At 35.4% G+C, this 17,627-nt stretch overlaps 1 protein-coding gene across 1 annotated transcript in view; it reads left to right on the top strand.

Annotated features, from left to right (window-relative positions):
- The first annotated feature begins 12,382 nt into the window (after positions 1 to 12,382).
- Positions 12,383 to 17,627, top strand: part of LOC109095756 (parathyroid hormone 2 receptor-like) — a 65,138-nt gene continuing 59,893 nt past the window's right edge. Inside the window, exon 1 of the mRNA XM_042763786.1 lies at positions 12,383 to 13,465. Coding sequence (XP_042619720.1) covers positions 13,313 to 13,465 — 153 coding nt within the window. The 5' untranslated portion in view covers positions 12,383 to 13,312. The remainder of the gene's footprint in view (positions 13,466 to 17,627) is intronic.

The raw sequence follows: 17,627 nt of genomic DNA, 5'->3' as shown, positions 1-17,627 counted from the left end.
AAAGTGAATGCTAACATCAAATACATAGAGCGAGGTCTGTCGTCATGGTCAGATGAAGTTGTAATCAAAGTTGACCAAACATGAAAATCAAGTTAAATTCATGGAGGTAAAATGTGAAGATATAGAGGGAAGGTTATAGACCAGTTTCCAGGCAGTGGAGATTTAACACTCAATGACAGCACATTTATCAAATTTATAAAAGATGAATTATAGCTCTACCTGGATACAAATGCTACCCCAGAGATATCTCCATTAATATTATTGTGACTGTTCTAAAGCCTATCTGAGAGGGCATATAATTGCATTTACAAGCACAAAAAAAAAAAACGGAGAACTTGAACGTAGACAGCAACAATTTCGAAAATACTATTATGAAATTAGAGCAACAACATAAACAGGTCCCAAACAGTGCAGTATTTACTGAACTGATCACGGCACGTAAAGAATTAAATACATTGCTCTTTACTAAGATCGAAGGCAGGCTGAGGTTTGCTAAGCAAAAATATCATGGACTTGGCAACAGAGCAAGTAGTCTGTCTGAAAAAAAACAACAATCCACAATTATAGTACCAAAGCTGAAATCTAGTAATTGGTCCATTCTCCTAACAAAACGGAATCTCTGAAATGTGTGCAGACTTATGTGTACAAAAATATGGACACGTGCAAATTGTGAAGAATTAAAACATTTCTTAAAAAATATACATTTACCTCAATTAATGGATTCCATGAGAGTTGAATTAGAGAAACCATCACTATAGAAAAGATTTGGGAAGCAACTTAAAAAATAAAAACTCAGGGCCGGATAGCTATTCAAATGAATTTTACAAAACATTTGTTTTTAAAAAACATTTGAAAAAACTATATTGGAAACAGTAGAAATGTGCATAAGATTATGTACATATTTAAAATTCTGGCATGTTAATGTTTTGTTCTGGTGTCTGATTTAATGATCAGAACATTTGCTCTAATTTCCCTTTTCCTATTTTATTTGATTTTACTTTATTTTATTTCTTCAATCTTTGTTTAGTAGTTTTTGTATCTGGGGCCTGGTTGATTGTTTTGGTGGTTTTTGTTATGATTTGCCTTTCAACAACAACAACAAAATAAAAAAAAACACATTAATTTCTTAATTCATTTCTGAATAGTGCACAGTCCTATTTGGCCAAAACCAACAAGGGCATGCCATTTACAAATTCATATCTACAGAACCATTTTTTTTTTCATTCCCCTCTCCTGCTTTTTACAGCTTTTGCCCTTTCTTGGCTAGCTACGAAAATATGGATGTATATGCTATGATCTGGCTTCTTTTCAGTAGGTGTGTCGGGGATGGGAAAAGAATCATGAAGTCTTTGAAAAGTTGAGATCAGTCAGATAAAAGGAAGATCTCTTTCATCATGATGTGTAGCTGCTTTGATTGACAGTTACCTGCTTGGTTGATCTGAAAGTAGACCGTCACTGGCTTTCTTCTGAAAACACCAATATGTAGGATTGCATGAGAGAGGCAGATAGAGGAATTCATTTACTTATTTTCGCACAGCATTTTGGAACTATAAGCAAGAAGTAATAAACATCTCCATCCTTCAATGACCAGTGCAATCCAGCTGCATTGTAGCATTTGATTGTATGTGTAGGTTTGGGTTAAAGATAGCCTCGCATAACCAGACTTTTGTCTAACGGCATGAAGGTTGGTCTAGATTTCAGCTGATTCCAAGAACATCAACACTGATTCGATCATTGCAGATCAGCAGGTTACTGCACTCTAAGTCGCTATAGATATTTCTACTGCAGGAAGCCCTAACATTACTGCCAACAGTTTTTGAAAATCTGAATATAAATGGGTAGATTCAGGTTTGTAATTTTATACAATTTGTCAAATACTTGTTTGCATATAAATTACAGCATACACTCCAAAAAAAAGAGAAAAAAAAGAAATAAAAAAAGAAAAGAAAATAATTTCAATGAACTTAAATTAAGGAAAACTTTTCAATTAGTTTAGATCAATATAACTAGAATACAAATTAATTTTAACAAATAATGTTTTGTTGAACCAACTTAATACATTTTACGTTTCTGTGTCATTTTAACATCTTAGTGATGTAAATCATGTAATTAACAAGATGAATGATTATCAATGCATGAATTAAACTCGCTCAGAATGCTGACAATTTGTTACGTTTGTCATGTGTTTTTATTATATCTTTGTATGTAGGCCGAGCCAAATCATATAGAACAATAAAATGGATCACAGTCACATTAATTTCTGTGCCTTGCCCACACTTGACTCTCTCCATTGGTCACTGCTGCTCCTTTACATATTTTTTTTTTAAAGACACGTGTAACTATCTTTTACACTTCTACAACTGCTGTTGTCATGATACTGGGAATTGCCAACTCTTCTTGAAAATGAATGATTTCTGATTGCTTTGTCATTACAAATTGCTGAACACCACTTTAGACAGGAAGTTTCAGTCTGACATGTTAAGTTACCAACCACAATTTGTTTTGTTTGTATTTGAAAGTTAAATAAGAAATGGTTGACATTAAAATAATAGATTCGCATTGTGACGAGTGGGGCAGGGCCGAGAACCATCGGAATGGAGCCGCTGCCATCATGTCATCTCCATCAAGTTCGCCATTTGCGGAGGTCATCCACTCGCTCGCGGGACTCCATCAAGAGCACCATCAAGCGCAGCTGGACATGAGGGAAGATCAGGAACGTCAGTTCCAGGCCCTCGTCCAGACGCAGCAAGAGGACCGCAAGCTGTTCCGGAGCTGGATGGACCGGGAGGTCCAAAGGGTTTTCCCCCTTTGAGCTCCTTTACAGTCGCCAGCCCCGTGAGTTTTTGGACATCTTGAGAGAGGCTTGGGAGGAGGGAACTTCGGATAGCAAAAACGAAATTCAGCATGTGCTGAACCTGAGAACAAAACTTCACACTTTGGGGCAGCTCTCTATGGAGAATTTGTTACAGGCCCAGGACAATCAGACCCGGCTGTATAATCGGGGAACCAGATTACGTGATTTTACACCGGGAGATAAAGTACTTGTATTGCTCCCAACCTCTAGCTCTAAATTACTCGCCAAGTGGCAAGGACCCTTTGAGGTCACACAGCATGTGGGAGATCTCAATTATGAGGTAATTCGATTGGACAGGAGTGGGGCACGTCAAATCTACCATCTAACCTCCTTAAAAAATGGAGCGAGGTGGAATCGGTGATGCTGGCGATGGCAGTAAGTGAAGAGGAAGATCTTGGGCCAGAGGTGAACACTAAAAATGAAATTACAAGCTGACTTTGCGGACGTGTTCTCGCCCCTACGAATATCATCCAGCACCATATTGAGACGGAGCCGGGCGTGGTTATACGCAGCCGGCCATATCGGTTGCCTGAACAAAAAAAAAAGTGGTTCAGGTTGAATTAGAGGCAATGTTAGAGATGGGGGTAGTAGAAGAATCCCACAGCGATTGGGCAAGCCCGATAGTTTTGTTTCCTAAAATGGATGGCTCCGTTCGATTCTGTGTGGATTATCGCAAGGTTAATGCGGTGTCGAAATTTGATGCCTATCCAATGCCACGGGTTGACGAATTGCTTGATTGGCTGGGGACAGCCTTGTTTTTATTCGACTTAACCAAAGGATATTGGCAGATTCCCTTATTGCCCTTATCCTGAGAAAAAAACGCCTTTACGACGTCGTTTGGATTACACCAATTTGTTACCCTTCCTTTCGGGTTGTTCGGGGCACCGGCCACTTTTCAGCGGCATACCACCTATGCCGCTGCCTATCTAGATGATATTATCATTTACAATCATGATTGGCAGTGTCATATGGCGCATCTGCGGGCTGTCCTACGGGCACTGAGAGGGGCCGGGCTAACGGCCAACCTGAAGAAGTGTGTGATTGGGTGCGTGGAGGTCAGGTATCTGGGCTTCCACTTGAGTCATGGACAGTTGTGTCCCCAAATTAATAAGACTGCAGCAATTGTGACCTGTCCGAGGCCCAAGACCAAAAAGGAGGGGAGGCAGTTCCTGGGGCTGGCAGGATATTATAGAAGGTTTATACCTAATATTTGGACCTTACCAGCCCGCTGACTGACCTTACTAAAAAGGATATTCCAGATCCGGGAATGGGTGGGGGTATGGGGGGTATGGGGGGCTGCAGGCTGGAGGGCTCCCAGGCCTGAGTAAGGCAGTGGGGGTATGTGGCGAGGGGGGTGTTGTTCAGCGAAGTCTGCAGCGGGAGAGAAGTTCGGGAGACGAGCGGTGAGTAAGTAGGTTAAGTGCAAAATGATGAACACCTGTGTCTGATTGCAGTAATTGGCCTGGAGAGACCGGTTAAAAGAGAGGCTGGATTATGTGGTGGCAGAGAGAGATGGGATGGAGACTCGGACACTGCTCTACTTGGGGAGAGAGAACTGGAAGAATTTAAATTGTGCCTTTAACATTATGTGAACGCACTGGAAGCGCTACTTTTTTGGTTTTCTGGTTATGCGAGACTTTTTTTTTGTGATGCTTTTTTGAGTTAGTGAATAAATTTAACCGAGTCTCCAAATGCCAACCCTGGTCACTTTCAACCTTCTTACAACAAACTTTGTTACACGCATAAACTCAGTAATTTATAATTGTCATAGCAAAAGTCAAATAATTGCAAATAATTTTCCTCGTCTGTCTTCTGTTGCACAGAAAATACAGAAAGAATGAACAGAATTGTATGTATACTTGGTAATCAGAGTTAATGTCCAGAAATCAAAGAGAATATCTAGTTTACTTGCTGCAAAAAACATTTACAGTAGTAAATATTGTTCAAAAAATTTGCTGCCGCAAACCAGGCAAATTTGGCCCAAACAATTTCTTCAAAACTGCTCTTCGCATCAACCTTCCTCATGTACCTTCTCCTCCATTATTTTTATGGCATTGTTGTTAAATAAAAGACAGACAGTCTTACCTATCAGAGCAGAAGAATGATAAACACCATCCTTTATGTACAGTACATTTCACGGTAAGTCTTAATCAAATGGTAATGCTTCCACTCAGAGAAGCTTGGAGTTATTTTCAAGTTTCATTCCCTTTGTTTTGAATACAAATGAGCATAAATGTCAGCACAATTACACAATGGGACCCAATGCGTATAAGAACGTTGAGTGTTTACAGGAACTGCTTGGTTTAATAGAAGTCACAAAGCTGTTTGTAGAAAGTAGAACAAGGCTGACATTTGAGTGAAGCAGCGCTTGAGGCTCACCAATTATTGAGCAGGAGTTTTCCAAAAATGCTTTGAAGAAATTAAACAAAAAAGTATGTAATATATATTTAGAGTGCATATATAATGCTTAATTATATGTAATTGAGTTTTACATTAACAGTACAAATGTCCAAAAATGTTTCATCATGTAAAGAATCATGTTTGCACACACACACACACACACACACACACACACACACACACACACACACACACACACACACACACATATATATATAATCTTTTTCATATTCAGAACATTCATTTTTGACAAATCCTAAAATTTTCTGTAGATTGTCAAAGTATACACTAGTTTTTTTTTTTAATTAATGAATTTTTTGTTTTTTACAAAACAGGCTGCATTTATTTGATAAAAAAATACAGTGTCATTGTGAAATAATATTAAAATTTCAAATAACCATTTTCTATTTTAATATATTTTAAAATGTTATTTATTCCTGTGATGGCAAAGCTGTATTTTCAGCAGCCATTACTCCAGTCTTCAGTGTCACATGATACATAAGATATTTATTATAATATACTGATTTTGTCACAGTGCTGCGAGATTGTAGTTAAGGGGCACAAAGAAGGCAAATCCAAATTGGGTATTTATTCCACAAACACTGAAGAACAGGTAATCCACAAACAGCAGAACATGAGGTACAGACAATAATAACCGACAATTCAGACTGAAAGGACAGGAACTTATTTTTCCTTTCTCTTTGGAGTGTTACAAGCTCTTGGTGCATAAATAAGATCTGTAAAGTTGCAAAGACTAAAGTCTCAAATCCAAAGAGATATTCTTTATAAAAGTTAAGACTTGTCCACGCCCCCCTAAAACGGCTCGTTCTAACACGCCCCCACATCTCTATGTCAATATGTGGGAAGTACCTTTTATTCTCTCTGTTGCCACCGGCACCACTTCATGGAGAAGTTGTGTGTTTCATTGTGAAACTGAAACTACTTTGTTTGGACTTCCAAAAGAGCACAATATCCGCTTCATCATGCCTAGAGTTGATCTGTGCTGGTTGCTGAGGAAATACATCCAGCTCAGGGTCGTCACATGTGGTTTCCGCAACCTCTGACCGCTCCTTTATCGAATCCGCCGGCCGTTCCTCGTTATAGCCGCCGGCTGCCGCTCACTCAAGCCCCCGGCTGTTCTTCAGTCAAGCCGCTGGCCATTCTTCACTTTTTGCAAGGATAGTCTGGCGCTTCTGACTCACGGTATGTAAGTAGGTTTACATATGTAAAGGATTTGCCACTGGTGTTTCAAACGCAAATTTTGAGCAGTGTAGAGTAGCACTTGTTTGTCTTTTCTCTGATCACAAATGCAGACATGGTTTTATGTTTACGTGGCGCGATATGCCGAAATTCAATGCAACATGTAAAAAGACAGTATAAGTCATTATAATTAGTAATTATATCCCCACTGGATGCAACAATTGCAATAGTTTTTATTGTTTTTGTCCTGTCATGCCGGTGTTCTGACCGGGACACGCCATAACAGTTGAGGGGTGTAACATTTCCGTCAGACGCTTGAAACATTTGACCAATCACAATGCACTGGATAGCTGGCAAATCAGAGCACACCTCGATTTTCAGACCGATGAGCTTTGTAAAAAATGATGCGTTTCAGAAGGTGGGGCATAGAGGAGAAACAATAATGTACATTATGTGGAAAATAAAGTGTTTTTTGAACCTTAAACCACATAAACACATTTCATTACACCAAATACACAAAATTATGTTATTTTTAGCAGCATCATATGATCCCTTTAAATACACAGACCAAAAAAGGATAATTAACAAGACACAGATTAACTAACTAACGTAATCAAGGGGGAGACAGAAACTAGGTCAAAGAACCAAACTAGACAGGCAAACAAAGTCCAAACTAACAGAAACGTGACAGATTTGGTGCTCAAGAAGCATTTCTTATTATTATCAATGTTGAAAACATGTTGAAAACATCTGCTGCTTAGTATTTTTGAGGAAACTGTGATACAAAATTTGAAATAGTTATCTTTTGTAATATTATAAAGATCACTTCTGATCAATTTAATGCATCCTTGCTAATTAAAAGTATTAATTTCTTTAAAAACCTTACTGACTTCAAAATTGTATGCATATAGTCTTATGTCACAGCAACTTAGTGTTGCTCTCTCTGTAGTCCCTCAGAGTAAATAAGAACTGGGTATTCTATCTCAGAGAAAGGTACTGGTACTTTTTATTGTGCAAGATTAGAAACTTTATTTTACTTCTTGCCAAATTTGCAGACTTTTTTCTTACATTTGCTTTGCTTAATTCAGCCAAATGCCTTTTTATGTTACACATTTTTTTTTCTCATCTAAGAATAATTTTCTTTGCTAATGGCAAAAAGAAGAGTTTCATGGGATAAGGAAACAATTACGCCTTCTAAAAGACTGCTTGAAAGAAAACAAATCCTACATAAGTTGCAGAAGTAGTGCAGGATAATGAAGAGCATAGCCTGTTTATGATTAAAATAACTCATATGTTGCAGAGTGTTGCTGAGAATGCTCCAAGCCATATTTTATGGGAGAATGTCAAAGTAGAAAAAAGCTTGGTTAACAGTGCAAGCATACTGAATCTGAATTTGGAGTATAGTTTAGCTTTGAATAACATAAGGAATTGTGTTATGTGAGCATAAATGAAATGCTTTGTCACTCTGTACGTGTCAATCTCTAGAAAAGTAGAAAACCGCACAATAAAAGTGGTCATACAGACTGTTCTGAGGGAATGAGAAATCAAAAGCAAATGCATCATATACTGTTTAAAACATCTGACAAAAGGGCAGAGAGCAGCAAAACTATCAAAGAACAGGTCTATCTTATACAGTATCTAAGCATCTGTGATGAGAACAAATTTACAAACATGAGAGTGTGTAACACAGACTCTATATAATGTGTTTTCCGCCATAGCCATCTATAGTGTCATAGCCTGTGGAAAGCATTTTAATTAGGCCAAGAATGATGACATTAAATATTAATGACTCCCTTCCCCCTTCTTAGTTTTAGCAAATTGTAAGGCACCACAATTTTCCAACCCATTCTTACTTCCAAGGCATCAAAACTGAGCATGATCAAGTGTCTTTAATGTCACAATTAAAGGAATAGTTCACCCAAAAAATTAAAATGAAAATGAAATTTTGTCATCATGTACTCACCCTCATGTCATTCCGAACCTGTATAAGTTTCTTTCTTATGTTGAACACAAAAGAAGAGATTGGAAACTTGGAGATTTTTTAAAGGTTTCCATCAAATGCCAAAAAATATGTATAATAAATAAAAAAAAAGTCATAGATAGTCATGGACAGATGTTTAAATAATTAAAAATAAATTACTTATGACGTATGCCTATTTAATGCATGCATTGACTTTTACTGTATCAAGATCTTAAAACATAGTTTAATCTGACTGTTTGTCTGAATGCATTCATTTTCTGAATGTTTTATAGGAGTTTGTCTGGAGCTTCTGAGCTGAAATCAAATTTCTGTCTTAACCTTAGGAGGTCAGAGGAGAAGAGAACCAATTATTCTAACAAGGACAGTATATTAGAAGCGTGTTCCTGTCATGGCTGAAAGTAACAGAAATCACATCTGGTGATGAAACACAATCAGTCTCATCCGTTTTTTTTTTTTTAGAATGACGTGGAAACACTCTCCTGCAGTTTACCATTTAGCAAGGATTGCAGATTTGTACGCATCTAGAAGCTTTGCGCACTGCTGTGAAGACCTTTTCAATGCTTTTGACATATCTGACAAATTAGCAATTTATTCATATTTACATGAGTTTGCCAGAAAGATCAAATTAATCTTATATATATATTTATTTATTTTTTGAATGTGGAAAGAGATAATCAGTGTTCCCAGGAGTAAATGATAACTATTATAATTAGGATGTTATTAACATTTCTCAAAAAAAAAAAAAAAAATGTATCAGCATAGCCAATTCAATTGTCTGTCTTAAATAACAGCCATCTTTAATAATAAAAACATTTTATTCATTGAATGCTTTTCTCATAGATCATTCACAACAAAGAATGAACAAACTTTTAAGAGACAGATACTGAAAGTCATAAGAAGCAGATCATGAGAGAGAGAGAGAGAGAGAGAGAGAGCGAGAGAGAGAGAGAAACACACACACACACTTAAAGAGTCAGTGAAAATAGTGAATAGTGTTTAAGTAGGTTTTAAAAGCACAGATGGAGGAGTCAGAATTCAACATATCAGCCTTGAACATGACTGGCATTTCTGTTGAACGATTGATAAATATTATTTTATATTTAATTTTAGTGTTTTGCTTGAGGGCATGACTTTTAATCATATCACTTATGTAAATATATTATCATGCAGCACTGTACTGTAATTACAGTGATAGTACACCAAAAATGAAAGACATGTGGAAGTTTATCTGTTTTTTGGACCCCATTGACTTTCATTATATGGACAAAAACCATAACGGCATAAGGGTAAATTATGACAGAATTTATATTTTAGGGTAAACTGTACCTTTAAAAGAGGTAAATTCATTTTCGATACATTGAGACCTGGTCTGGGATCTACTGTATTAACATCGAATGTTTAAAATGTCTATATCAATCTGTCTTATCTTCTTGTGTTTCTAAACGGTTAAACTTTTTTTTTTTAAATAATTGTTTACTATAACTATTTATATTTTTATTATTTTAATAATTATGGTTATTAATACATGTCATTTGTTTATAAATAACTGATGAATTTAACATTTCAACATTTATCGAAGTATGAAGCATTTATAAAATACCTGCCTGGTGTTTCTTATTGTCCTCTTCTTAACGGTTTATTTTAAATGACGCTGTGAAAAATATGGATATGAACATTTACAATTAAAATATAGTTTCAAAAGGTAAACAAGCAGTTCACATAACTTTGAGCTGTTTTGAATTTGTCCTAATTGGACCACCTATGGGTTTATTGTAAAAGCTGATTTGGTTGGGTAGAGACAGACATTGCATATCCCTTACTTGAGATTTTTTTTCACACAAATCTTTCTCAACACTGCTGCCTTTACCAGCCAAACACAAAATCTTCAACTTCTAAGACTCTTGAATAAGAAGTAGCAAAAAGCTGAAAGGCTGCCAGCACTAGGTCTGTATTGGAACTATTTGCCTCTCAAACATTGGGAGCCCAAAGTCTGAGCCCACTAGTGAAAATGTTTTCAGTGTGCATTTTTCCTATTTAGTCAGTTGCTTCTTTAAAAATTTTACATTAAAGAATTTAAGTTTAAACATTTTAATTTTAGCATGCAATGTGAGGCATGAACTCTGACCTTTTGTTCAAAGTGATTAAAATTTGATTAGAATCTTAAATGTTTCTTATTCATTTGAAGGTTTTTTGCTCATCAAAAGTTTTATTTGGTTTAAATCTTAAAATGTTATCTCCATGTTTAAATTAGATTTTAAATCCCAGCATTTTAGTGTTGACTTGGACTTTTACCACACTGTATATGGTTTCAAAAGTTTGTACAGTTGACACCAACAGATAAAAGACAAATATATAAGTTATTTTTGAATCTGAATATAAGTCAAGTCACCTATATATATATATATATATATATATATATATATATATATATATATAGCAACAGTACAGGTTGTGTCAGAGCAGCTTTACAATGTTACACAGGTAAACGTGTGCTGATAATGCAAGAGGACAATAGAAAACAGTCAGTTTATCAGTTAAAGTCAGTTCATTGTAGGTTCAGTGCAGTCAAGTCAAAGTCGCCAGAAATTGTGTGCCTAACTACACAAGCCAAATATAAATAAAAAGTTAATGTCTGCAGAAGAAAGGCTTTGATAGAATGATCAGTCTCTTGAAGTAATTGCATCAGATGAGCTGCTTTTTTTGAATTTTAAACAATGTTAGATTGCACACCTTTCTAGATGGTGCGTGTTGTGAATCGCATTACTCCACTTGCACAGAAAGGAAACGATTGTTCACTTAATTAGAAATAGAAGATGGTTATGAGATTGTCATGGAATTTGAACTGAAGTTATTTCTCTGAGCTAATTCACATGCAAATCCTTAAAAAAGTTTTTTTTTTTTTAATAATTTAGATTATTTTTGTATGAATGCAAAAAAAGAATATATTCAGCAAAAGCAAATACAACATTGCAACAAAAGAACAATAAATATGTAAATATTGTTCTTTGAGCAGCTTGTATTTACAAAAAGATGGACAGAGCATGGACAGAAAGACACTTGTTTCTTCATAGTGGACCACCTTGTACATTTCTTGCTTACATATCAGTGGTAATTAATGATGACATGATCAATATGATTATGGAAATAATTGCTTTTGTGTTTGTGACTGATGATCCCCACCTGAGACCCAAAGTAATTGGACTGAGATTGTTAAATTGAACTTCCTCTCAAATCTGATAGAGAAATTAAGCTGATTTGTTTCCTGTCATCATTCATAACGTGGCTTTTATTCATGTAACATCTCACAAATGTAGATAGGCTGCCTTTCATGAAATATTTTCAGCCACTTTTGGATCAAGTCAAATACATTTTAAGCAGCTCAGGGAAAACTGAATGTGTGAGCTCAGTCTCTGAAATGGTTAAGCGGTGGCCTGTCGCTTCCTCTTCAAAGAGACTGAATCCAACTGATAAGAGTTATGCTGAATCCTCAAGGCTGCTCTGAATATCTTGTGTGCTGTGTGAGAAAATGTGTTGGCATTTTGCTCCACAGGATTCCTTTTATATAATGGTTAACCATATGTTTTACTACACAGGCTTTCTTTTCTAGACTGATTTAACAACTTCATTTTATAAGAAGCTACTATTTCACATTCATTTTATTGAAATGTGGAATTATTGTAGTGAAATGAATAAAAGATGTGGCAAAATAAGCGGTCAATTGTGAATTGCATTTGCTAGTTGGTGTTTCAGCACCATGGACAGGTCCACAGCACAACTTCATCTTATTGCTTTCTTAACATTAGTTTGGTGATTTCTTATGAGTTAGTCATTTAGGTAAACCTCCATTGTGGTTTGAACAATCAGATACCAAAACAGATTTTTAAACAATTTTAACCATTACACTATACTACACATCTCATATAAAGCCAGCAGTGCCTCAAAAGTTTAGTAAGGTTCTCAATGTGGATGAAGAGATGGACCCCTCATTTTCTATTTATTTATTTTTTTAATTGTTTTTTTTTTCGAAGAAGAAGAACCTTAGGTTAGTATCATTTATTAATATTACCATCTGGGACTATCACTAAGCCACAGTATAAATGTTGCAGGATAAACGATGAGATTTGAAAGCCATAATTAGTAGATTTAAATGAATTGCAAATGATCATACGTCTTTCATTTGTTAATATGCATTACAGAACACAATGAATCATTTATCGTGAATCAACTTACAGAAAGTTGAAGAAAGATGTTTTTTCTGTCATTATCTCGGCATTTCTCTCTCAGCTCTTTGAAGACATCACGAGTGAGCGCTCCTTATTACTGCCTCCGTGTTTCTGTTTGTATTGATAGATGAGCGGAAGAAGAACTAGTTCCTAACTAACCTACACAACTATTTATTAATATGATTCTGATTCATTTTTTCACTCCGGCGCTGTTGACATCAATCATTTTTGAGAAAAAATTTAAAAAATAAGAAAGAAAGAAAGCACTTGTTAAAACACTTAGTATCGATATTATTGATGTGAGAATGACCTGTCCTCGCGATAAATCAAATACTATATTTGAAGATCGATCCGCCCATCGGTAGTGAGAATGAGACGGTCGCTCTTTGCGACGAGAGGAGCGTCTCTTATTCAAGAGCCTCATCTCACTCACGGTGAGTCAGTCAGTAAAACTGACCGAAGGGATTTCTTCATGGAGTACACCTGCAAACTTTCAGCTGCTTTTAAGTTATGCTTTTTAACTGCGAATGCGATGTGAATGCGCTGAACTTAGTAGAACATCGACGCCTCCTGATCCTGTGCTTTTTATCAGACATTGAAGAACATATTGCGGGGAGATTAAACGATGTTTTTCAGTGATGGCAAGAGTAGATCATGGTCGCTGGGGGGTGTGAAGAGATACACAAAATCTTAAAGGAAGAGGACTGCTTGTTATCTCGACAAAAGCATCACCTCAGAAACATGAGGGACTGTCTCCTGTGGAACTTCGCCAAAGTGATTCTGTTCTGGACATTAGTTGATGCTCAGGTAAGACGCTGGGTCTTTACAGGACTGACATGACAAGGTTTTTTCTTTTCTTTTCTTTTCTTTTCTTTTCTTTTCTTTTCTTTTCTTTTCTTTTGTAAGGGCACCTGTGGCAGTCCAGATTAACCGTTAAAAATATTAAACACTGACCAAAACAACTTAATGGTGCATATACATATTTAAGACGTGTTTTGCGTTACATTATATTAGTTCCTTTTCAGTTATGATAATGATAGAAATTTCTTTAAAGCAAATGATCTGAAGAAGTTTTGATTTGACAGAACGAATGTAAACGTGAATATTTGGGTAACACTTAACAATAAGGTTCATTAGTTAACTACTTTAGTTAATATGAACTAAGAATGAACAAAACTTCTACAGCATTTATTAGTCTTAGTTAACGTTAAGTTCAACATTTATTAATGCATTATTAAAATCAAAAGTTGTGCTTGTTAACATTAGTTAATGCACTGTGAATTAACATGAACTAACAATGAATGACTGTATTTTTTATTCACTGACATTAATAAAGATGAATAAATACTGTAATAAATGTATTGTCCACTGTTTGTTCATGTTAGTACTGTTTGTTAGTCACTGTTTGTACATCAACTAGTATTCATTAATGGAACTTTATTGTTAAGTGTTACCAATGTTTGATTTCAACCAACCATTTTACCCAAACACTTTATCTTTACACACACTTATACACACAATATAATTATACTGTACATAATTTATAAAATAGGCTATAAATATACAATTTATTAATTTATATTTTAATTGCTATAATTCTTTTTATCTGTCTATCTGTCATTTTCATTATATCTCATTTGATATTGTGTATTTATTTTAAATTACATTAAAATTCAAGTTTAAATGAAAAAGGTCCTTCTGTTTTATTTTGCTGAAACTACAGATACAATTGCGGATTTACTTAATCTGATCCTTAAAATGTCTTTAGCTGAATAAAACCAGTTAATTTAGTATAGATTTTAGCATAGAAGTTGACAAAACATTTATTGACTGGACTATGATTCACTTTAAAATGGAATTGCACAGCTAACTACATGTTGTTGTTGTTTTTTTTGCATGAAAGCTGCAATCTTTTCCATAATATCAGCCTCTGAGACAGAATGGAACAATGGAGGTTTTGATGAAAGCTTGGTGTGTTTCACAGCTCTTATCCTCTTTTCAAACGATTAATCCTGATTTTACTTTATAAAGAGTTGCTACTGCCTATAAAAATGTGTTGTTGGGCAACCTAAAATGTGACTTATGTGGTAACATCTACATTTCATTCAACAATATTATTTAACATGACTGAATCAACTTAAATTGGGTGGAAATAGACCCTTACTGCACATTTCCATTTTTTTTTCATTGAGCATGGAATGCATACAATGCGCATGGAAGGTTTTTTTTTTTCTTTTTTTCTCCATTATATGATTTTGACGCATTATTCACTCTTGGTCTGCCATTAATTTGGCGGTCAGAAAACCAGTAAATGCAGTCATTCAAATGAGCATATATATACCTGTGCTGTGGGTGAAATGACATGTAAACTTGAGTGCCTTGTGCTTTTGTTAATGCATTAATGAACTAAATAAATTGTGTATTGTTTTGCTGAATGATTTCTGTTTAATGCACTCTGTCATATAAACCTGCAAGGTTTTGCCACTGTGTTGCCACTTTAATCAGTCTGAATATGCTACTATATGTTCTTTGCAACATCAAAAAATGATGCTTGTTTATCTTACTAGTGTGCAGTAATCAACATAGCACAGTTAAACTGAATGCTTCATAAGATTTATTTTTTGTGAAGGTCGGCTTTGTCATACTGCAAGTCTAATGCCTGTTAATTATTACCTTTAAACACCTGAAACTTACTCCTTTTACATCGCCAGCAAGTTGCAGTAATAAATTAGCAAGTCATGAATGCATGCATAAATGTGCTCATCTTGAGAATAATCTAAAAAATGTGTTAAAATATTGCACATCCAAAGTAGTTACATCTAAATGTTACATCTAAATTAGTGGTTCACAGCCTTTTGACTCAAAGGCCCACCACTCACCAACAGCTGTTTAAAATCAACACTAGTTGATCTAGATATAGAAATTCTAGATATAGTGACCACATACTGTTTTTACTTAATGAACACAAAGGAAAATGTAAAATCAATGAAATGTCTGTGTGTCTGTGTATATACATATATATGTGGGTGCGTGTGTGTGTGTATTGTTGTTGTTGTTGCAACAACAAAGCGAGTTCTTTGACAAACAAAGAAACACATGAAGAACAAAGAAACCCATTACACATTACAGTACATAGTGTGGCATAGTGTGGCAAGACTACTGCTACTACTACTGCACACCCCAGCCCTCTATTCCGTGGGGCGTGTCGACACAAGATGCATAAATTGCTGCCTTGGACTCAATACATTGCTTGGAGGTGGTCTTATTCAAAGCTAGCTATCTACAAACTGGCTGCAAATTGAAACAGCTTGCTGGATGACACAGTTTCAGACTTAGCGCATAACAAACAGGCTGCATATTTTCTTTTCAGCATTTCTGAGCTGACAGACAATCCAGGAACCTAAATAAATGCGAGAAAGGCTAAAAAAGTGAAAATTTTGTCGAACAAAACTCTGGCATTTTGAGTCTGACTAATTAAAACAACTCTGACTGGGCACAATGTTCGTTGCGTTCAGTGCTGAATGGCCAAGACATAAGGGACACTGGCTTACTGTCTTTATAAGTTTAAATTTTAACAGTATCGCAATATACAAGATATTTCATAATTTTATATCATCAGCAAATATGACAATATTTAAGGTATTTCTGCTGTTTATATTGTAAATATAATTGATTGCATTTTACATTTTTTTTTTTTTTTTTTTTTAATTTAGAGTAGCGTTTCACTTAAATGTTTTAATATATTACAATAATAATTTAAATGCTTTAAGTCATCCTCTGGCCCCTCTGGAAGTTTGCTGAGGCCCCCTGGTTGAGAACCTTTGATGTTTATTCAAGTGGGTTTATTCAAGACAAATGTCTGTTAATTTATTATAGAAATACCTTTAAAATAAGACTGAATCACGCGGAGTTCAACAGGTTTCACCAAAGCAATTTGAGGGTCGGACCAGTAAAAGTAGTGCATTAAGGTGCACATTTACAATTTTTGCAGTGAACATGCTTTTTTCCTGATTTTCTTTGACCTAAAAATCAACTGTGATGAGAATGTCAGATGCATTGCTTTAGAGATGAACAGCAATAATCATGCAAATACTAAGATTCAAAAATAAACTTGATGTCCTAGCAACAAGATGGAAGCTTATTTCTCAAATTTTCATTTAATGATAGTTGTATGGTTTATTTCCATCACATGTACGCACAGTACAGACGGTTTTATATTAAAGTAAAACAATTGTGAGCTACCGTTAATCACTTCCAGACATATATTCTACCTATGCCAAATTGGAGGACCTTTATTATAACCGATCAATTTCAGAGTATTTTTCATTCTGAGGTTTAATCACGTATTGATCATTTAGATTTGTTTGGAATCTCTTTAGGTATTTGAAATGCAAAAGCATCTCTGCCCAGCTGACTGGAACACTGTCAGCAGTCTCACGGTGTTGCATGATGATGTCAAGGGATCTGCATGACTATTATTAAATTGTATACTGCAGAAGAACCACCATACAGTTCACTTGAAAACTTTGTGAAGCTGCACTACACTTTTGAGAGCCAAAAATGCTTATTTTATGGCATTGCTGAGAAAACCCATTTTTGTAACCTTTACTTTCAAGGGTGTAGGATATAGCCCAACATTTTACATAATCATAGACATATAATTGACCACGCTTTGAACCCCCTGAGCCCAAATGATTACAAATTTCCCACAATCATTTTAATGGTAATTTGACTCATAATATCAGTGCAGTACTTAAAGTAGCAGTGGATAATATGAAGGAAGTGGAGGAAAAGATATTTTAGAAATGGCTTTCTATTATGTGGAAAATATATATAAAATTTTTATTATTATTAAATAGATTGACGAAGTGTTATCTTATGGGCATCTCTGAGTAATTAATTTTGCTTGTGGCGTGTTGATATCTCCAGCTGCACAGTAATGTTTGGCGTTGTTTGTGGTTACAGCTTA

This window comes from Cyprinus carpio, chromosome A9 (assembly GCF_018340385.1).
Source record: "Cyprinus carpio isolate SPL01 chromosome A9, ASM1834038v1, whole genome shotgun sequence".
NCBI lineage: Eukaryota > Metazoa > Chordata > Actinopteri > Cypriniformes > Cyprinidae > Cyprinus > Cyprinus carpio.
This window is presented reverse-complemented; position numbering and strand designations above follow the sequence as displayed.